General features: G+C 43.1%; 1 protein-coding gene and 1 long non-coding RNA gene across 3 annotated transcripts in view; one reads left to right on the forward strand and one right to left on the reverse strand.

Moving 5' to 3' along the window:
* The window catches only part of LOC143815721 (uncharacterized), a 101416-nt gene extending 94393 nt beyond the window's left edge, over positions 1–7023 (reverse strand). Inside the window, exon 1 of the long non-coding RNA XR_013223788.1 lies at positions 6978–7023. This is a non-coding gene — a long non-coding RNA (uncharacterized LOC143815721). The remainder of the gene's footprint in view (positions 1–6977) is intronic.
* Positions 6134–13336, forward strand: AMIGO1 (adhesion molecule with Ig like domain 1). Of its 2 annotated transcripts, XM_077295262.1 has the most exons (3): positions 6134–6318; positions 6520–6668; positions 11191–13336. In XM_077295262.1, exon 3 carries the CDS (start codon positions 11480–11482, stop codon positions 12998–13000), a length of 1521 nt encoding a protein of 506 aa, XP_077151377.1. In that variant the 5' UTR covers positions 6134–6318; positions 6520–6668; positions 11191–11479; the 3' UTR covers positions 13001–13336. The 2 variants fall into 2 exon arrangements, with proteins under 2 accessions (XP_077151377.1, XP_077151375.1); XM_077295260.1 differs by lacking the exon at positions 6134–6318 and having other exon boundaries at positions 6351–6668.
* Positions 13337–14296: the final 960 nt, after the last annotated feature.

The raw sequence follows: 14296 nt of genomic DNA on the forward strand, positions 1-14296 counted from the left end.
GATTGACTCCACCCCATTGGCTAGTAATAAACCACAATACTGGACACAAGTAACTATGCGAATTAATCCGGATCATCAGGAGATTATTCGCTTTCTTGTGCTGTATAATCTACATGATGTGTTGGTGCTTGGATTGCCATGGCTGCAATCTCATAACCCAGTCCTCGACTGGAAAGCTATGTCTGTGTTAAGCTGGGGATGTAAGGGGATGCATGGGGACGTACCTTTGGTTTCCATTTCATCATCTATTCCCTCTGAGATTCCTGAATTCTTGTCTGACTATCGTGACGTTTTTGAAGAACCTAAGCTTGGTTCATTACCTCCGCACCGGGAGTGCGATTGTGCCATAGATTTGATTCCGGGTAGTAAATACCCTAAGGGTCGTTTATTTAATCTGTCTGTGCCTGAACATGCTGCTATGCGAGAATATATAAAGGAGTCCTTGGAAAAGGGACATATTCGTCCTTCGTCATCTCCCTTAGGAGCCGGTTTTTTCTTTGTGTCTAAGAAAGATGGCTCTTTGAGGCCGTGTATTGATTATCGGCTTTTGAATAAAATCACGGTTAAATATCAATATCCGTTGCCACTGCTGACTGATTTGTTTGCTCGCATAAAGGGGGCCAAGTGGTTCTCTAAGATAGATCTCCGTGGGGCGTATAATTTGGTGCGAATTAAGCAGGGGGATGAGTGGAAAACCGCATTTAATACGCCCGAGGGCCACTTTGAGTATTTGGTGATGCCTTTTGGCCTTTCAAATGCCCCTTCAGTCTTTCAGTCCTTTATGCATGACATTTTCCGTGATTATTTGGATAAATTTATGATTGTGTATCTGGATGATATTCTGATTTTTTCGGATGACTGGGACTCTCATGTCCAGCAGGTCAGGAGGGTTTTTCAGGTTTTGCGGTCTAATTCCTTGTGTGTGAAGGGTTCTAAGTGCGTTTTTGGGGTTCAAAAGATTTCCTTCTTGGGATACATTTTTTCCCCCTCTTCCATCAAGATGGATCCTGTCAAGGTTCAGGCTATTTGTGATTGGACGCAACCCTCTTCTCTTAAGAGTCTTCAGAAATTTTTGGGCTTTGCTAACTTTTATCGTCGATTTATTGCTGGTTTTTCTGATGTTGTTAAACCATTGACTGATTTGACTAAGAAGGGTGCTGATGTTGCTGATTGGTCCCCTGCTGCTGTGGAGGCCTTTCGGGAGCTTAAGCGCCGCTTTTCTTCCGCCCCTGTGTTGCGTCAGCCTGATGTTGCTCTTCCTTTTCAGGTTGAGGTCGACGCTTCTGAAATCGGAGCTGGGGCGGTTTTGTCGCAGAGAAGTTCCGACTGCTCCGTGATGAAACCTTGTGCTTTTTTTTCTCGTAAATTTTCGCCCGCCGAGCGGAATTATGATATTGGGAATCGGGAGCTTTTGGCCATGAAGTGGGCTTTTGAGGAGTGGCGTCATTGGCTTGAGGGGGCTAGACATCAGGTGGTGGTATTGACCGACCACAAAAATTTAATTTATCTTGAGTCCGCCAGACGCCTGAATCCTAGACAGGCGCGCTGGTCGTTGTTTTTCTCTCGGTTTAATTTTGTGGTGTCATACCTACCGGGTTCTAAGAATGTTAAGGTGGATGCCCTTTCTAGGAGTTTTGAGCCTGACTCCCCTGGTAATTCTGAACCTACAGGTATCCTTAAGGATGGAGTGATATTGTCTGCCGTTTCTCCAGACCTGCGGCGGGCCTTGCAGGAGTTTCAGGTGGATAGACCTGATCGTTGCCCACCTGGTAGACTGTTTGTTCCTGATGATTGGACCAGTAAAGTCATTTCTGAGGTTCATTCTTCTGCGTTGGCAGGTCATCCTGGAATCTTTGGTACCAGGGATTTGGTGGCAAGGTCCTTCTGGTGGCCTTCCCTGTCACGAGATGTACGAGGCTTTGTGCAGTCTTGTGACGTTTGTGCTCGGGCCAAGCCTTGTTGTTCTCGGGCTAGTGGATTGTTGTTGCCCTTGCCTATCCCGAAGAGGCCTTGGATGCACATCTCGATGGATTTTATTTCGGATCTTCCTGTTTCTCAGAAGATGTCTGTCATCTGGGTGGTGTGTGACCGTTTCTCTAAGATGGTCCATTTGGTTCCCCTGCCTAAGTTGCCTTCTTCTTCCGAGTTGGTTCCTCTGTTTTTTCAAAATGTGGTTCGTTTGCATGGCATTCCGGAGAATATCGTTTCTGACAGAGGAACCCAATTCGTGTCTAGATTTTGGCGGGCATTCTGTGCTAGGATGGGCATAGATTTGTCTTTCTCGTCTGCTTTCCATCCTCAGACTAATGGCCAGACCGAGCGGACGAATCAGACTTTGGAGACATATTTGAGGTGTTTTGTGTCTGCAGATCAGGATGATTGGGTTGCTTTTTTGCCTTTAGCGGAGTTTGCCCTCAATAATCGGGCCAGCTCTGCCACCTTGGTGTCTCCTTTTTTCTGTAATTCGGGGTTTCATCCTCGATTTTCCTCCGGTCAGGTGGAATCTTCGGATTGTCCTGGAGTGGATGCTGTGGTGGAGAGGTTGCATCAGATTTGGGGGCAGGTAGTGGACAATTTGAAGTTGTCCCAGGAGAAGACTCAGCTTTTTGCCAACCGCCGGCGTCGGGTTGGTCCTCGGCTTTGTGTCGGGGACTTGGTGTGGTTGTCTTCTCGTTTTGTCCCTATGAGGGTTTCTTCTCCTAAGTTTAAGCCTCGGTTCATCGGCCCGTACAAGATATTGGAGATTCTTAACCCTGTGTCCTTCCGTTTGGACCTCCCTGCATCTTTTTCTATTCATAATGTTTTTCATCGGTCATTATTGCGCAGGTATGAGGTACCGGTTGTGCCTTCCGTTGAGCCTCCTGCTCCGGTGTTGGTTGAGGGCGAGTTGGAGTACGTTGTGGAAAAAATCTTGGACTCTCGTGTTTCCAGACGGAAACTCCAGTATCTGGTCAAATGGAAGGGATACGGTCAGGAGGATAATTCTTGGGTGACTGCCTCTGATGTTCATGCCTCCGATCTGGTCCGTGCCTTTCATAGGGCTCATCCTGATCGCCCTGGTGGTTCTGGTGAGGGTTCGGTGCCCCCTCCTTGAGGGGGGGGTACTGTTGTGAAATTGGATTTTGGGCTCCCCCGGTGGCCACTGGTGGAATTGAACTTGTGTGCATCATCCCCTCTGTTCACCTGTTCCCATCAGGATGTGGGAGTCGCTATTTAACCTTGCTCCTCTGTCACTTCCATGCCGGTCAACAGTGTAATCAGAAGCCTTTCTGTGCATGTTCCTGCTTCTAGACAACTCCCAGCTAAGTCGGACTTTTGTCCTTGTTTGTTTTTTGCATTTTGTTCCAGTTCACAGCTGCAGTTTCGTTTCTGTGTCTGGAAAGCTCTTGTGATCTGAAATTGCCACTCTGATGTTATGAGTTAATACTAGAGTCTTAAAGTAATTTCAGGATGGTATTTTGATAGGGTTTTCAGCTGACCATGAAAGTGCCCTTTCAGTCTTCCTGCTATCTAGTAAGCGGACCTCGATTTTGCTAAACCTATTTTCATACTACGTTTGTCATTTTCATCTAAAATCACCGCCAATATATGTGGGGGCCTCTGTCTGCCTTTCGGGGAAATTTCTCTAGAGGTGAGCCAGGACTGTATTTTCCTCTGCCAGGATTAGTTAGTCCTCCGGCTGGCGCTGAGCGTCTAGGGATAAAACGTAGGCACGCTACCCGGCTACTGTTAGTTGTGCGGCAGGTTTAGTTCATGGTCAGTTTAAGTTTCCATCCTTCCAAGAGCTAGTTCATATGTATGCTGGGCTATGTTCTCTTGCCATTGAGAACCATAACAGTCTTCACATCCTGTTCTATCCAGATGTGTCCGGATCCCAGAATTCCAAGCAGCGGAAGTTCACAGACCTCTATATTGGGACACCCAAGTGATGCGTGTCTCAATATAGAAACTGCTGGTGGTACCAGCCTCTTGCGCAGTACCACCAGCGGAACACCTTCGCACCAAACACATACGCACCACACACACACTGTATACGCCGTACGCACCACACACACACACACACACACACACACACTGTATACGCCGTACGCACCACACACACACTGTATATGCCGTATGCAGCTTCTTGCACGGTACCACCAGCGGAACACCGTCGCGAACACGCCACCGCTGGGATCAGCCAAATGATTCACTGACCGCCGCCATCTTTGTACTGGAGGAGCGCATGCAGAGTTTTAATGTGACCGTTGCTATCTGTCTGCACAAAGATAGCAGCGATCTGATTTACTGCGCCAGCATGAATTCCGCGCAGGTGCAGTGAATCATTCGGCTGATCCCGGCGGCAGATGCGCGACGTGTCCACAGGCAGAGGAAGCCGGTCACATTAAAAGGGTTTTCCCACGAACGGAAGTTCATTTTAAAAATTGACTGTGTCTGACCATGTACAGAGCATACCACATCTCCTGGGCAGGGGAGGAAGCAAAAGACAATACTGACATTACAGCAGGGGATCACAGGGGATTTCTTATGTCAGGTAAAATATTTCACTGACTGTTTTTAAACAATATTTTACCTCACAAAATGTATCCTCTGCGATCTCCTGCTGTAATGTCAGTATTGCCTTTGAGGGGAGAACACAGCACAGGAAGGAGAGAGACAGCAGACAAGGGGAATAGCACATGGGGTAGTCAGGTCAAAGAAGAGAGCACAGGATGGGAGAAATCAGCACATGGGGAAAGAGAGAGTTGATAGGTGGGTGAGCACATGGGGGGAGAGATTCTCAACGCTGCAAAGCCTGCCCCCATCGTGACATTACCGCGCATCGGGCCTCCATCTAGTGACATCATAACTCTCTTCCTGTGTAGCAATTTCAAATCTCCTTGTTTATTTCCCATGCTCTGTAAATTTATATAGACACATTTTTGCATTTACTTTTGCATGACAAGCTCTAGGTTTTGTGGCTAGGCATCCTCCCCTAGGACCTGTTTCTGGAAGGCCACTCTGTCTCGTTGATTACTTTATTTAGGTTGATACTATCTCTCCTTTTTCTGTCTCTTCTCACTCAGGGTCACCCTTTAGTTGCAGCATGGCTACTATACACTCCAAACCCTATCTGCCTAACTAACAGTAGGCAATCTCTTTCTCCCAACTCTTACCCCTCCCACTATGGGCCAGTCACTATAATACCTTATCACACTCTATACATTATAACACTATTCACATGACACAGTATATACAATTGATGCAAGATATTCACATTACAATGCAACACATTTTGTATTTTATACATTGAAATCCGTGGTGTTTGTATTCATATGAGTCCAGTGAGCGGTCCTACTAGTGATAGACAGTTATCTTTGCATGCAGTCATACAAGGAAGACTGTAAATTGTGGAATAGGACCAACCACTGGACTCATATACAATCACGAAATGGGACCGCCCACTGGACTTATATGCAATCGCTGGTAGGACCGCCCACTGGACTCATGTAAACAAACACCAGGGATTTCAATGAATAAAATGCAATATATACTGAAGGTTCTCTTTATGCGGTTTTCTACTTCTATTCCAGTAGACTGAACTGTAAGTGCTGCAGCCTATCCGAGGCCATTGATGGGATGCAGCACTCACATGACAAACAATGTCCCAAAATCTCCAGGGGACACAGCACTCTGAGCATGCTTTATTTTTATTTGATTCAGTACACTAAGCACATTAAAAAGGAGCTGTCCAATAGAGGTCAAGCCCTTTAAGTTCCTGAACCACTATTAAAAGGAGTAAATAGTGAAACAGCAGGGGGAAAGAGGAGGTAAAATAAATCCTTCATATATACTGTATGAAGTCTTGTGAGTTAATTAGTACATACTGTATAAGGAGTGGCATATAAACAGTTGGATATTGTGCACTAGCATAGTACCGCTATAATGCTGCACTTTGGAAAAAGTCTGCTCTGTCGGTAAAGATAGCAACAAATAATTCATGACACTAATTTTTTTAATGCCTCGATAAAAGCAATATACAGCGCAGCGGAGATCCCCCAGGCAGAGAAATTAATGATGCAAAATCAACAGGGTGAGAGTGCTGGGTGTGCAGGAGAGAAGAATAAGTCTGGCCGGGTGCAGAGGATAACTGAGAGGAGTGTAGGATTCAAGGACATCACTGAAAGGTTATGAGAAGCAGCAGTAATAGAAATGTCAAGGGAAAGAGCCTGAGTAAATATAATAAAAGGCAAGGAGGAATGAGAATCAGCCGACATTTACTGCAGATCTACACCAAGTATTGATGAAGAAGCCAATCCAGCCCAACAAGGGCAATGAGTCAGTGAGCATCAGCCAGGACGGCAGCAGAACACAACCGCCTTCCCTTTGTTACCCTATTTCTCCCTCCCTTATCCTCTTTACCCCCCTTGTCTCCCTCCTCCTTTTGTCTTTTTCTCCCTCCTTTCTTTCTCCACCCTCTTCCCTCTCTCTTTTTTCCTCCTTTTGACTCTCTCTCTCACTCTCTCTCTCCTCCCCCAGCTCGCTGGCACCAATAACAAGAGGGAGATCAGCAGTGGCTGCAGCGGACGAAGCTTTCTGCATGCGGAGGACACAGAAGAACTGCATCTTGCCTGCGACACAGAGAGACATGAAAAAGCAAGGAACTCACAGGAGCAAAAAAAAGACAGGTACGGAGAAATACAAGACATTGACATAGTATAGACAGGTGCACGAAGAGACAAAGGTATGCCAAGAGTGCTGCCGATGGGGTGGTCCTGAAGAACACTACTACACATACTGATAGGATGCTGACATACAGGCGGAAATCTACAGACCCCAAAACAGACATTCATTCATTCATGCGGGTATAGTAATGCACCGACAACATGGGGAAAAAAGACACATGAGGCTGCTCATACACAGAGGGCGGAATAATGACCAGTCTGATTGCAGAGGTCAGACTGTCCCTAGACGCAGATGACTGGACACAAACACACCTTCATCTCTCATCAGCAGCACAATGCCATCCATCCCGAGGACCTGCAGTTTATCTGCATCATCCTCGTAAACATACAACCCCCTCCCATCAGGGCTAGGACTAAAAGCTGCACTTACTCACCCACAGAATATGACAAGAGTACAGGCAGCCCTCCAGGTATGACCGCGGGGACGCGGACCACATATGGATGCCGACATGGCACTACAAACGAGAATAGAAAAGCCACATTATAGATGACGACATGACGTATGGAATTAATCAGGTGGATCTGCTCAAATGAGTCGAGTTTTGAGCTTTGAGGCTCTATAAATACATGACTAGCCATCCGGCAGTCAGGATGGGTCATTGTCATGTGCCTCGGACTGAGGTAGCAAGGGCCCAGCAGTAGCACTGAATCTGGGGGCCAATGTTCAGCGACATGTAAAAATAACCTGACCCTAGCGCACACCTCAAATAACACTTATCTTAAGCTGAATAGTTTGTAGAACTAATGAGTAGATGATGCCTTTAGCTGTAAATACCAAATCAAATGTATTATCACTTTTTCACAGAGGCCCACCGGTGGATTCACCTGCTCACCTGTGGGCCAGTCCGGGCCTGTATGTATAGTCTGTACAGTCTACATAATGGGTTTGCGGCTTATAGACACCACCGAGTGGCGATTTGATTTATTTGCCGAAACACTCACCATGCCCCATATAATGGAATAAATGGCGGTATAAAAATGTATAATAATAATACCATAAAAGCTTAACTAGAAGGTGCTTGGGTCATATAGGCTGTGTATGTTCCCCTCTGCTGCCACCTATGTGTAATATTAGGTAAAAAAACAAGTACCAACAAAAAGAAACAAAAAAATTGCCAACGATGCATTTCACTGTGGACTAGATAGGTGAAATAAAAGTTCAAGCGACTGTTTTATATCATTCTCCCTGTGTTGTCATTTGTGACCAATGCGCCTGAAAGATGGCAAGAAATGTAGTGGAGACGATAAGTGTCCGTGGAGCCTACGCTCAGTAATTATGGAAGATCCCTTTTACAATCATGTATTACCGGATGGGATTTTGGTGTTTATTACATCACTAGATGGTGGCCCGATTCTAACGCATCGGGTATTCTAGAATGCACAGCCACGAGAAGTTGGTAACTTTTATAAAAAAGTTACTTTTGTCACTTTTTGGCATTGTAGAAAAAGATATGGACCCCGTTTATACTAAAAGCTGAAATTCTATAGAATCCTGACAGCTGTTGTACATAATGTTATTTATGATCAACCAATGCTACACGTGGCACTACATGGGTGAAGACCATATCACTGACAGGTTGTCAAAATGCAGGTATGGCGGTGACGATTAGCTGGGTGACGATGATATAGAAAATGTTCAGCACAGCCTAAAAGAGGAGGTGCATAGATATAGGTTCCCAAGCCTTAATACGTGGAATAGATTAGCTGGGTGACGTCACAACCAGCCATGCAAAGTACTTCATGGCAGCTATTCATATAAAGGGCTGTCCATGTAATACAAGAACAAAGCTACCAGAATAGGAACTGCGTCCAAAGAAGAATCTTTTTTTTGGATCCCCTTGGTGCTTACGTTAAAACAAAGCCACTAAAGTAATATTTTTATTAGGCTTTTTATCTTTTCATATACTGTGTGGCTTAAAGGGTATGTATACTTTGGGGGCAAATTTTTCTTTATTTTTTTATTAAATGAATACATTTTTACAATTGGGTTTTGTTGAAAATTTGGCTTTTACTGACTCTTTGTTTCCGCATCCTACTTTAATCTGGTCTGTGGTCATAAATTAGCAGAGAGGAGCTAAAAACAAACAAACAAACAGATAAAAGAGTTAAAAGTTCCCTATCAGACTGACAGATTCTCAGTTAACTCATTCTGCAGCCATTATAGACATTAACTCATTCTGCAGCCAGCAGATGCTATGGAAGGCAAACGGTGGCAGATTTTTAATGAAGCCCAGTTGCGAAAGTGATTTTTAGCCCAAAGTGCATGTAAGTAAAAATTTTTCCTGAAAGGTGGACAAGACAACCCTTGCAATAAATGGCCTGTGACCTATAGTACAGAATGTTAGAACTTTTCCTAGATAAATTAAAATATTTCCAATAAAACTGAATATATTATTGCTAAATGGGAAAGTTGCCGGTACATGGTCAGAACAAAAGCGTTCTAGTCATACTCATCAGTTATATGGTTGACGCCAAATTAGGTGAGTCACTTGCTATGAAGAATAATAAATGTTGTTCGGATTTGGAAATGGCCTTGCTATTGCATTATCTGGTACATTTCTGCTCCCAGAATTAAAAGGACATTTACTTTAATATAGGATTTCAGTTTTTGTTCACAGAAAACCCCATAAAAAGTCTTATCTGAAGCTCCCTGTTTCCAGTCCAAGAAAGAATAGTCCTATGTGATTGCCAGCCCCAACATCACCAGATCATCCCCCATCTCAGTGACTGACGCACCAATTATCTCTCCAGATAATAGTCTTGGAGCTGTCAGTCACATACTAATCTAGAATAAAAATGGAAAATCAAGCACTACTACTAGACTTTATAAGTGAAGAAATAATGCAGGATCTGCTAAGAAATCTTCAGAATTTATCAAGTCCATTAAACATAATCTCCATATCCTCTTTAGGGACACAATTTTGTTATGTAATAGGATGTATTTATGCTGCTAGATTAAAAAACATTAAAATATTCGACAATGTTATATAATCATGCGAGACCTAAAGAAACTGGTGAGCGCCCCCAACAGTCGGTAAGACTTTTTTTCAATGCCATAGGAAATATATTCTTAAAGGGGGGTGTTCAGTTTTACATAAATAAAGCTTAATTATAGTATTACTAAAAATTATAGAACAGTGTGATATTATTATTATTATCAGTTCAAAATTGTGGCTTATATTCATTGAATAAATAATTATTCTGCGTCTAGAATTTAGAAAATTATATTTACAAGAGAAAAGGGAACAACGCAACAAAAACATCAAATCACAGTATATAAGTGTTAACTTTATTCAAAATAGGGTGCCCCTATTAATGTCATATTGAATAATTAGGGATCCCCTATAATTAGCTACATCCCACATTTACTCATGCCCATTATTATTATTTTCCTGACAACGAACAAAAAGAAAAATCAACACTTACAGAAAAGTACTCTCTTAAATAACAGCCGACTGTAGTGGACCCAGGAGTAAGATCCCACATTGTTTCCAAAGGGTGTGTAATGGGACATCCAATGGGATTACTAAATTGTGAAATCGCTCCTTATAAATATAAATATATATATATATACATTGGAGAGAGTTACTCAAAAGTTTCTCAATTGCTTAAAGATAATATGTCACCAGGTTTTGGCCGCATAATCTGAGAACAGCATATTGTAGAAACATAGACCCTGATTCCAGCGATGTGTCACTTACGGGGCTGCTTGTTGTAATTTTGATAAAATCATAGTTTTATCAGCAGATTATCACTCGAGGACTAGTAAAGCTGCTCTCATGTAGTCCTCCATATTCATGAGCTCTGTATTACCACGCCCCACCACTGATTGACAGCTTTATGCCTATGCATAATGTACACGGAAATCTCTCAATCAGAGGTGTGGGGGGTAAACAGAGCTCAAGATTCAGAGAGCTGATAGATCTGCAGCAGATAAAACTGCAAAATTACAGCAAGCAGCCCAATAAGTGATACTTCACTGAAATCCAGGTCTCTACCCCTACATCATGCTGCTTTCTTGTGGGGATTTCCTAGTGACAGATTCCTTTTAATGGTGGGTGTAAAATGACGGTACTATGAGTCTTGTAATAAGAGTCTTTTAAAATGATTTACTCTTGATGAAGTTTATCGGTCAGACTCTACAAATTGTCTTTTTCGATTACGGTAACTGTAGCAGTGCTTGATTTTCCAGCAATCTAATATCTTGAAAATGACGAGGAATTGAGTCATAAATTATAAAGGGATGCAATAAAACTGCATTTATGCAATGATTAAGCTTTATTTTTTAGCTAGTAGGGCGGAAATAAGCGAATTCTCCAATACGATATATTCCAAAGTTGCTTGTTTTCAAGAATACTATTGATTTATGAAAAATAGTTAAAACGTCGATTACTATTTGTTGTGTTGTGACATATTGTAATTATTCAAATCGTTTTACATTTTTTACTGTGTTTTTCTCTAACAGGAATTTTGTGGAATTATTAGCCTTTAATCTCTGGCACCTTTAATCTGCCTTTGATTCCTAATGTGATATAATGGAGATGGACACGGAAAGATTTTAAAACCTATTTGAACCCAAAGAGTATGGGCTAACCCATCATTTCTGAAGACTTACCTCCATCATACCCTGGGTAAGAGACATATAAGTATGTTTGAAGCGTCTCTACTGCTCTGTGCCAGTGAAGCGCTGCCATCCTCGGTCTGGTACAATGCAACAGAGTTAAGTGTCTGCTACCTGTGACCCATCTCTCACTATGTGGCTATCCTGCGTCTTCTGGCCACAGCTGTTTTGGGCCTTCAGTCTTTGCTTTCTTGGAGAAATGATGACAGTGTTAGAAGCATCTCCACTAAACTGCCAAGGTACTTGTGTATGTGCAAGCGATGTCATCTCTTGCTCCAGAAAGAACCTGTCAGTGATCCCTAGTGGTCTACCAATGTATTTAGCAATGCTGGACGTCACACATAACAACTTGACACGTCTGAGGGCCGAATGGACTCCAGTTCCACTTAATAAGTTGCACACTTTACTGCTATCACACAATCATATCACTTTTGTGTCATCGGAGGCGTTTGATCTGACCCCAAACCTACGTCACCTGGACCTGTCCTGTAATAAACTGCGGGCCCTCGATGAGAATGCATTTAGTGCGTTGGAAAACCTAGAGGTTCTGGTTCTCTTTAAAAATTCAATTATGGATATTGATCGCAGTGCTTTTGATGAGATGAAGCATCTGCAGAAACTGTATCTGAGCTACAATTTAGTGACACGCTTCCCTGTAGAACTGGTAAAAGATGGAGAAAAACTGCCGGAGTTGTCACTACTCGATCTCTCTTTTAATCAAATCAAGAGTCTCCCAGTGCCACAACTCCGGGTGCTGCCCGCCTGGCTGGCCAACAGGCTCTACTTACATGGAAATCAACTGACCTGCAACTGTGAATTGTATGGACTGTACTGGAATTGGCACGTCCGCCAGCTGGCATCCACTGTGGACTTCCGAGAACAGTTACGATGTTATCCCCCCTCCCAGCAAAGGACTGTTTCTATAAATGTATTTTCCCTCAACGATAGTGAATACATGAACTGCAGCATCGTGCGGGAGAGTGGCATGGAAGTTTATCTGGAGGATAACGTGATTTTAAACTGTGACACTAAACAACGAGATGTGAGCCAGGTGTGGGTGACGCCTGGAAATGAAATACACAAACATTATGACGGCGAGGAAACAAACAGCAGCATATCCATTCTGAATAATGGCAGTCTGCAAATACGACACATACGTTTGGAGGACAGGGGCACATATACGTGTTATGCTCAAAGCGACGTCCTCAATGAGACCCTCTATGTGACCCTCAGTGTCTTTAACCTGACCAGACACGTGCACCCGGATACACTTAATACCGCGTACACTACTCTTGTGGGATGTGTTGCCAGTGTCATCCTAGTCCTGATCTATCTATACATGACACCATGCCGCTGCTGGTGCAGGACAGGCGATAGAGGCCAAGGAGAGGACAGGGACAGTATTCGCTCCTCGGTCCTCAGTGCAACACCCAACCATGAGACTACCAGTGACAAAGCAGCTCTCAGTCGTCATGTGGCGTTTCTGGAGCCCCCGGGAGACCTTCGGGGCCAAAATGGAAAACTTAAACCAAATGGTTCTCAGGATACACCTGGAATAAAAAACAACTCACTACAACCATCATCTCCACAAAGAAAGCTGTCCGATCCTGGGTCAATAAGCTCTGTGTTTTCTGACACCCCTATTGTAGTGTGAGGTGGGGGGAAATCATCAGAATGATTGCAAAGATCTCATTAGTAACCTCCAACTCTAGAATACTCATTCCAAAAAATCTCCTGAAAGCGCATGTGCATGTCAGGTTAGTGCTCAAAGACCAGGAGAAAGATGAGACGGAGCGAAAAAAAGGAATTGAATGGTAAGGCTATATAGAAAAAAGTAGAAAAGTACCAAACACTTAGCGAGTAGAAAGTAGAAGGACCACCAGAACCTTGAGGTAAGGTAGACATATTTTTGAATACATCTGTTAGATCTATTCTAGCTGAAAGCATTCTAAAGAAATGGAGAAAGAGGAGCAGAAACTAGATCCAAAATTTTAAAAAAAATCGGGATAATATTTTTTTCCCATAACTGCAATGTTAAAACACTAATGAAAGTACACCCTATAGCTGTAAAGTACGGATGACACAAAGAGGCACTCCACACGTGTAGGAACACCACAGCATCAGTACCGATCAGTGACCATGGTTGGTGTCAGTAATGATAAGCACAAGTTTCTAGAGTAGAGTGGATGTCATAGAAAGCTACATATACACTGTTCACTTAATGGTGACTATCATATATAACACACGCTTTCATGTATGTATCCAACGTGCCCATCATGCATTTAATCCCAATATGTCACATTCTGTAGTACTTTAGAATTTGTAGTTTCTGGGAATTTGATGTCAATGGTGTAGGACTGACTGAAAACTGTTGACTGTTCTGTAAAGTGAAGCAGCTGCATAAGCACACTCCACCACTCCGCCACGTTCCATTATCTCTACATATGTGATACCCTCTATATCCCCAGATGCATTGTTATTAATATAAAGTGATAATAGTCACTGCTGGATGATGAATCATTACTACAACCCATGGTCTATATTGTTTCCTTCTTTACTTTATTTCCCCACCTCCTGTTTGAAAATTTAAAAATCTGCCAAAAGATGAATCATATAGAATTATTTACTTTATTCCATAGGACTTAGAACTATTGAAAAAAGAAATCCAGTACACAAATCTTTTCATACCTCTATTGTGCAGTACATTAATACATATTAAACCTTTTCCTAAGTTGGACATATTGGTAGCTGAGCTGAGCCTGCAGCATATCTGGCAGTCGCTGGCTGTGCTACACAGCTGGCATCTATTTTTAAAAGCAGCGAGTGGAGTTAAGCTCCGCTCACTGCTGTTAATTCCCTAAATGCCAATGTCAATCTATGACAATAGTATTTAAAGCATGAGAATGCCATGAAGGTGCTCCTGTGAAGACCAGCCTGTGGCTAGTGTTCA

The sequence above is a fragment of the Ranitomeya variabilis genome, chromosome 3, assembly GCF_051348905.1.
Source record: "Ranitomeya variabilis isolate aRanVar5 chromosome 3, aRanVar5.hap1, whole genome shotgun sequence".
Lineage (NCBI taxonomy): Eukaryota > Metazoa > Chordata > Amphibia > Anura > Dendrobatidae > Ranitomeya > Ranitomeya variabilis.

Excerpts from the sequence above, each read along its gene's own strand:
- AMIGO1 (XM_077295262.1), top strand. The coding sequence starts at position 11,480 with ATGTGGCTATCCTGCGTCTTCTGGCCACAGCTGTTTTGGGCCTTCAGT.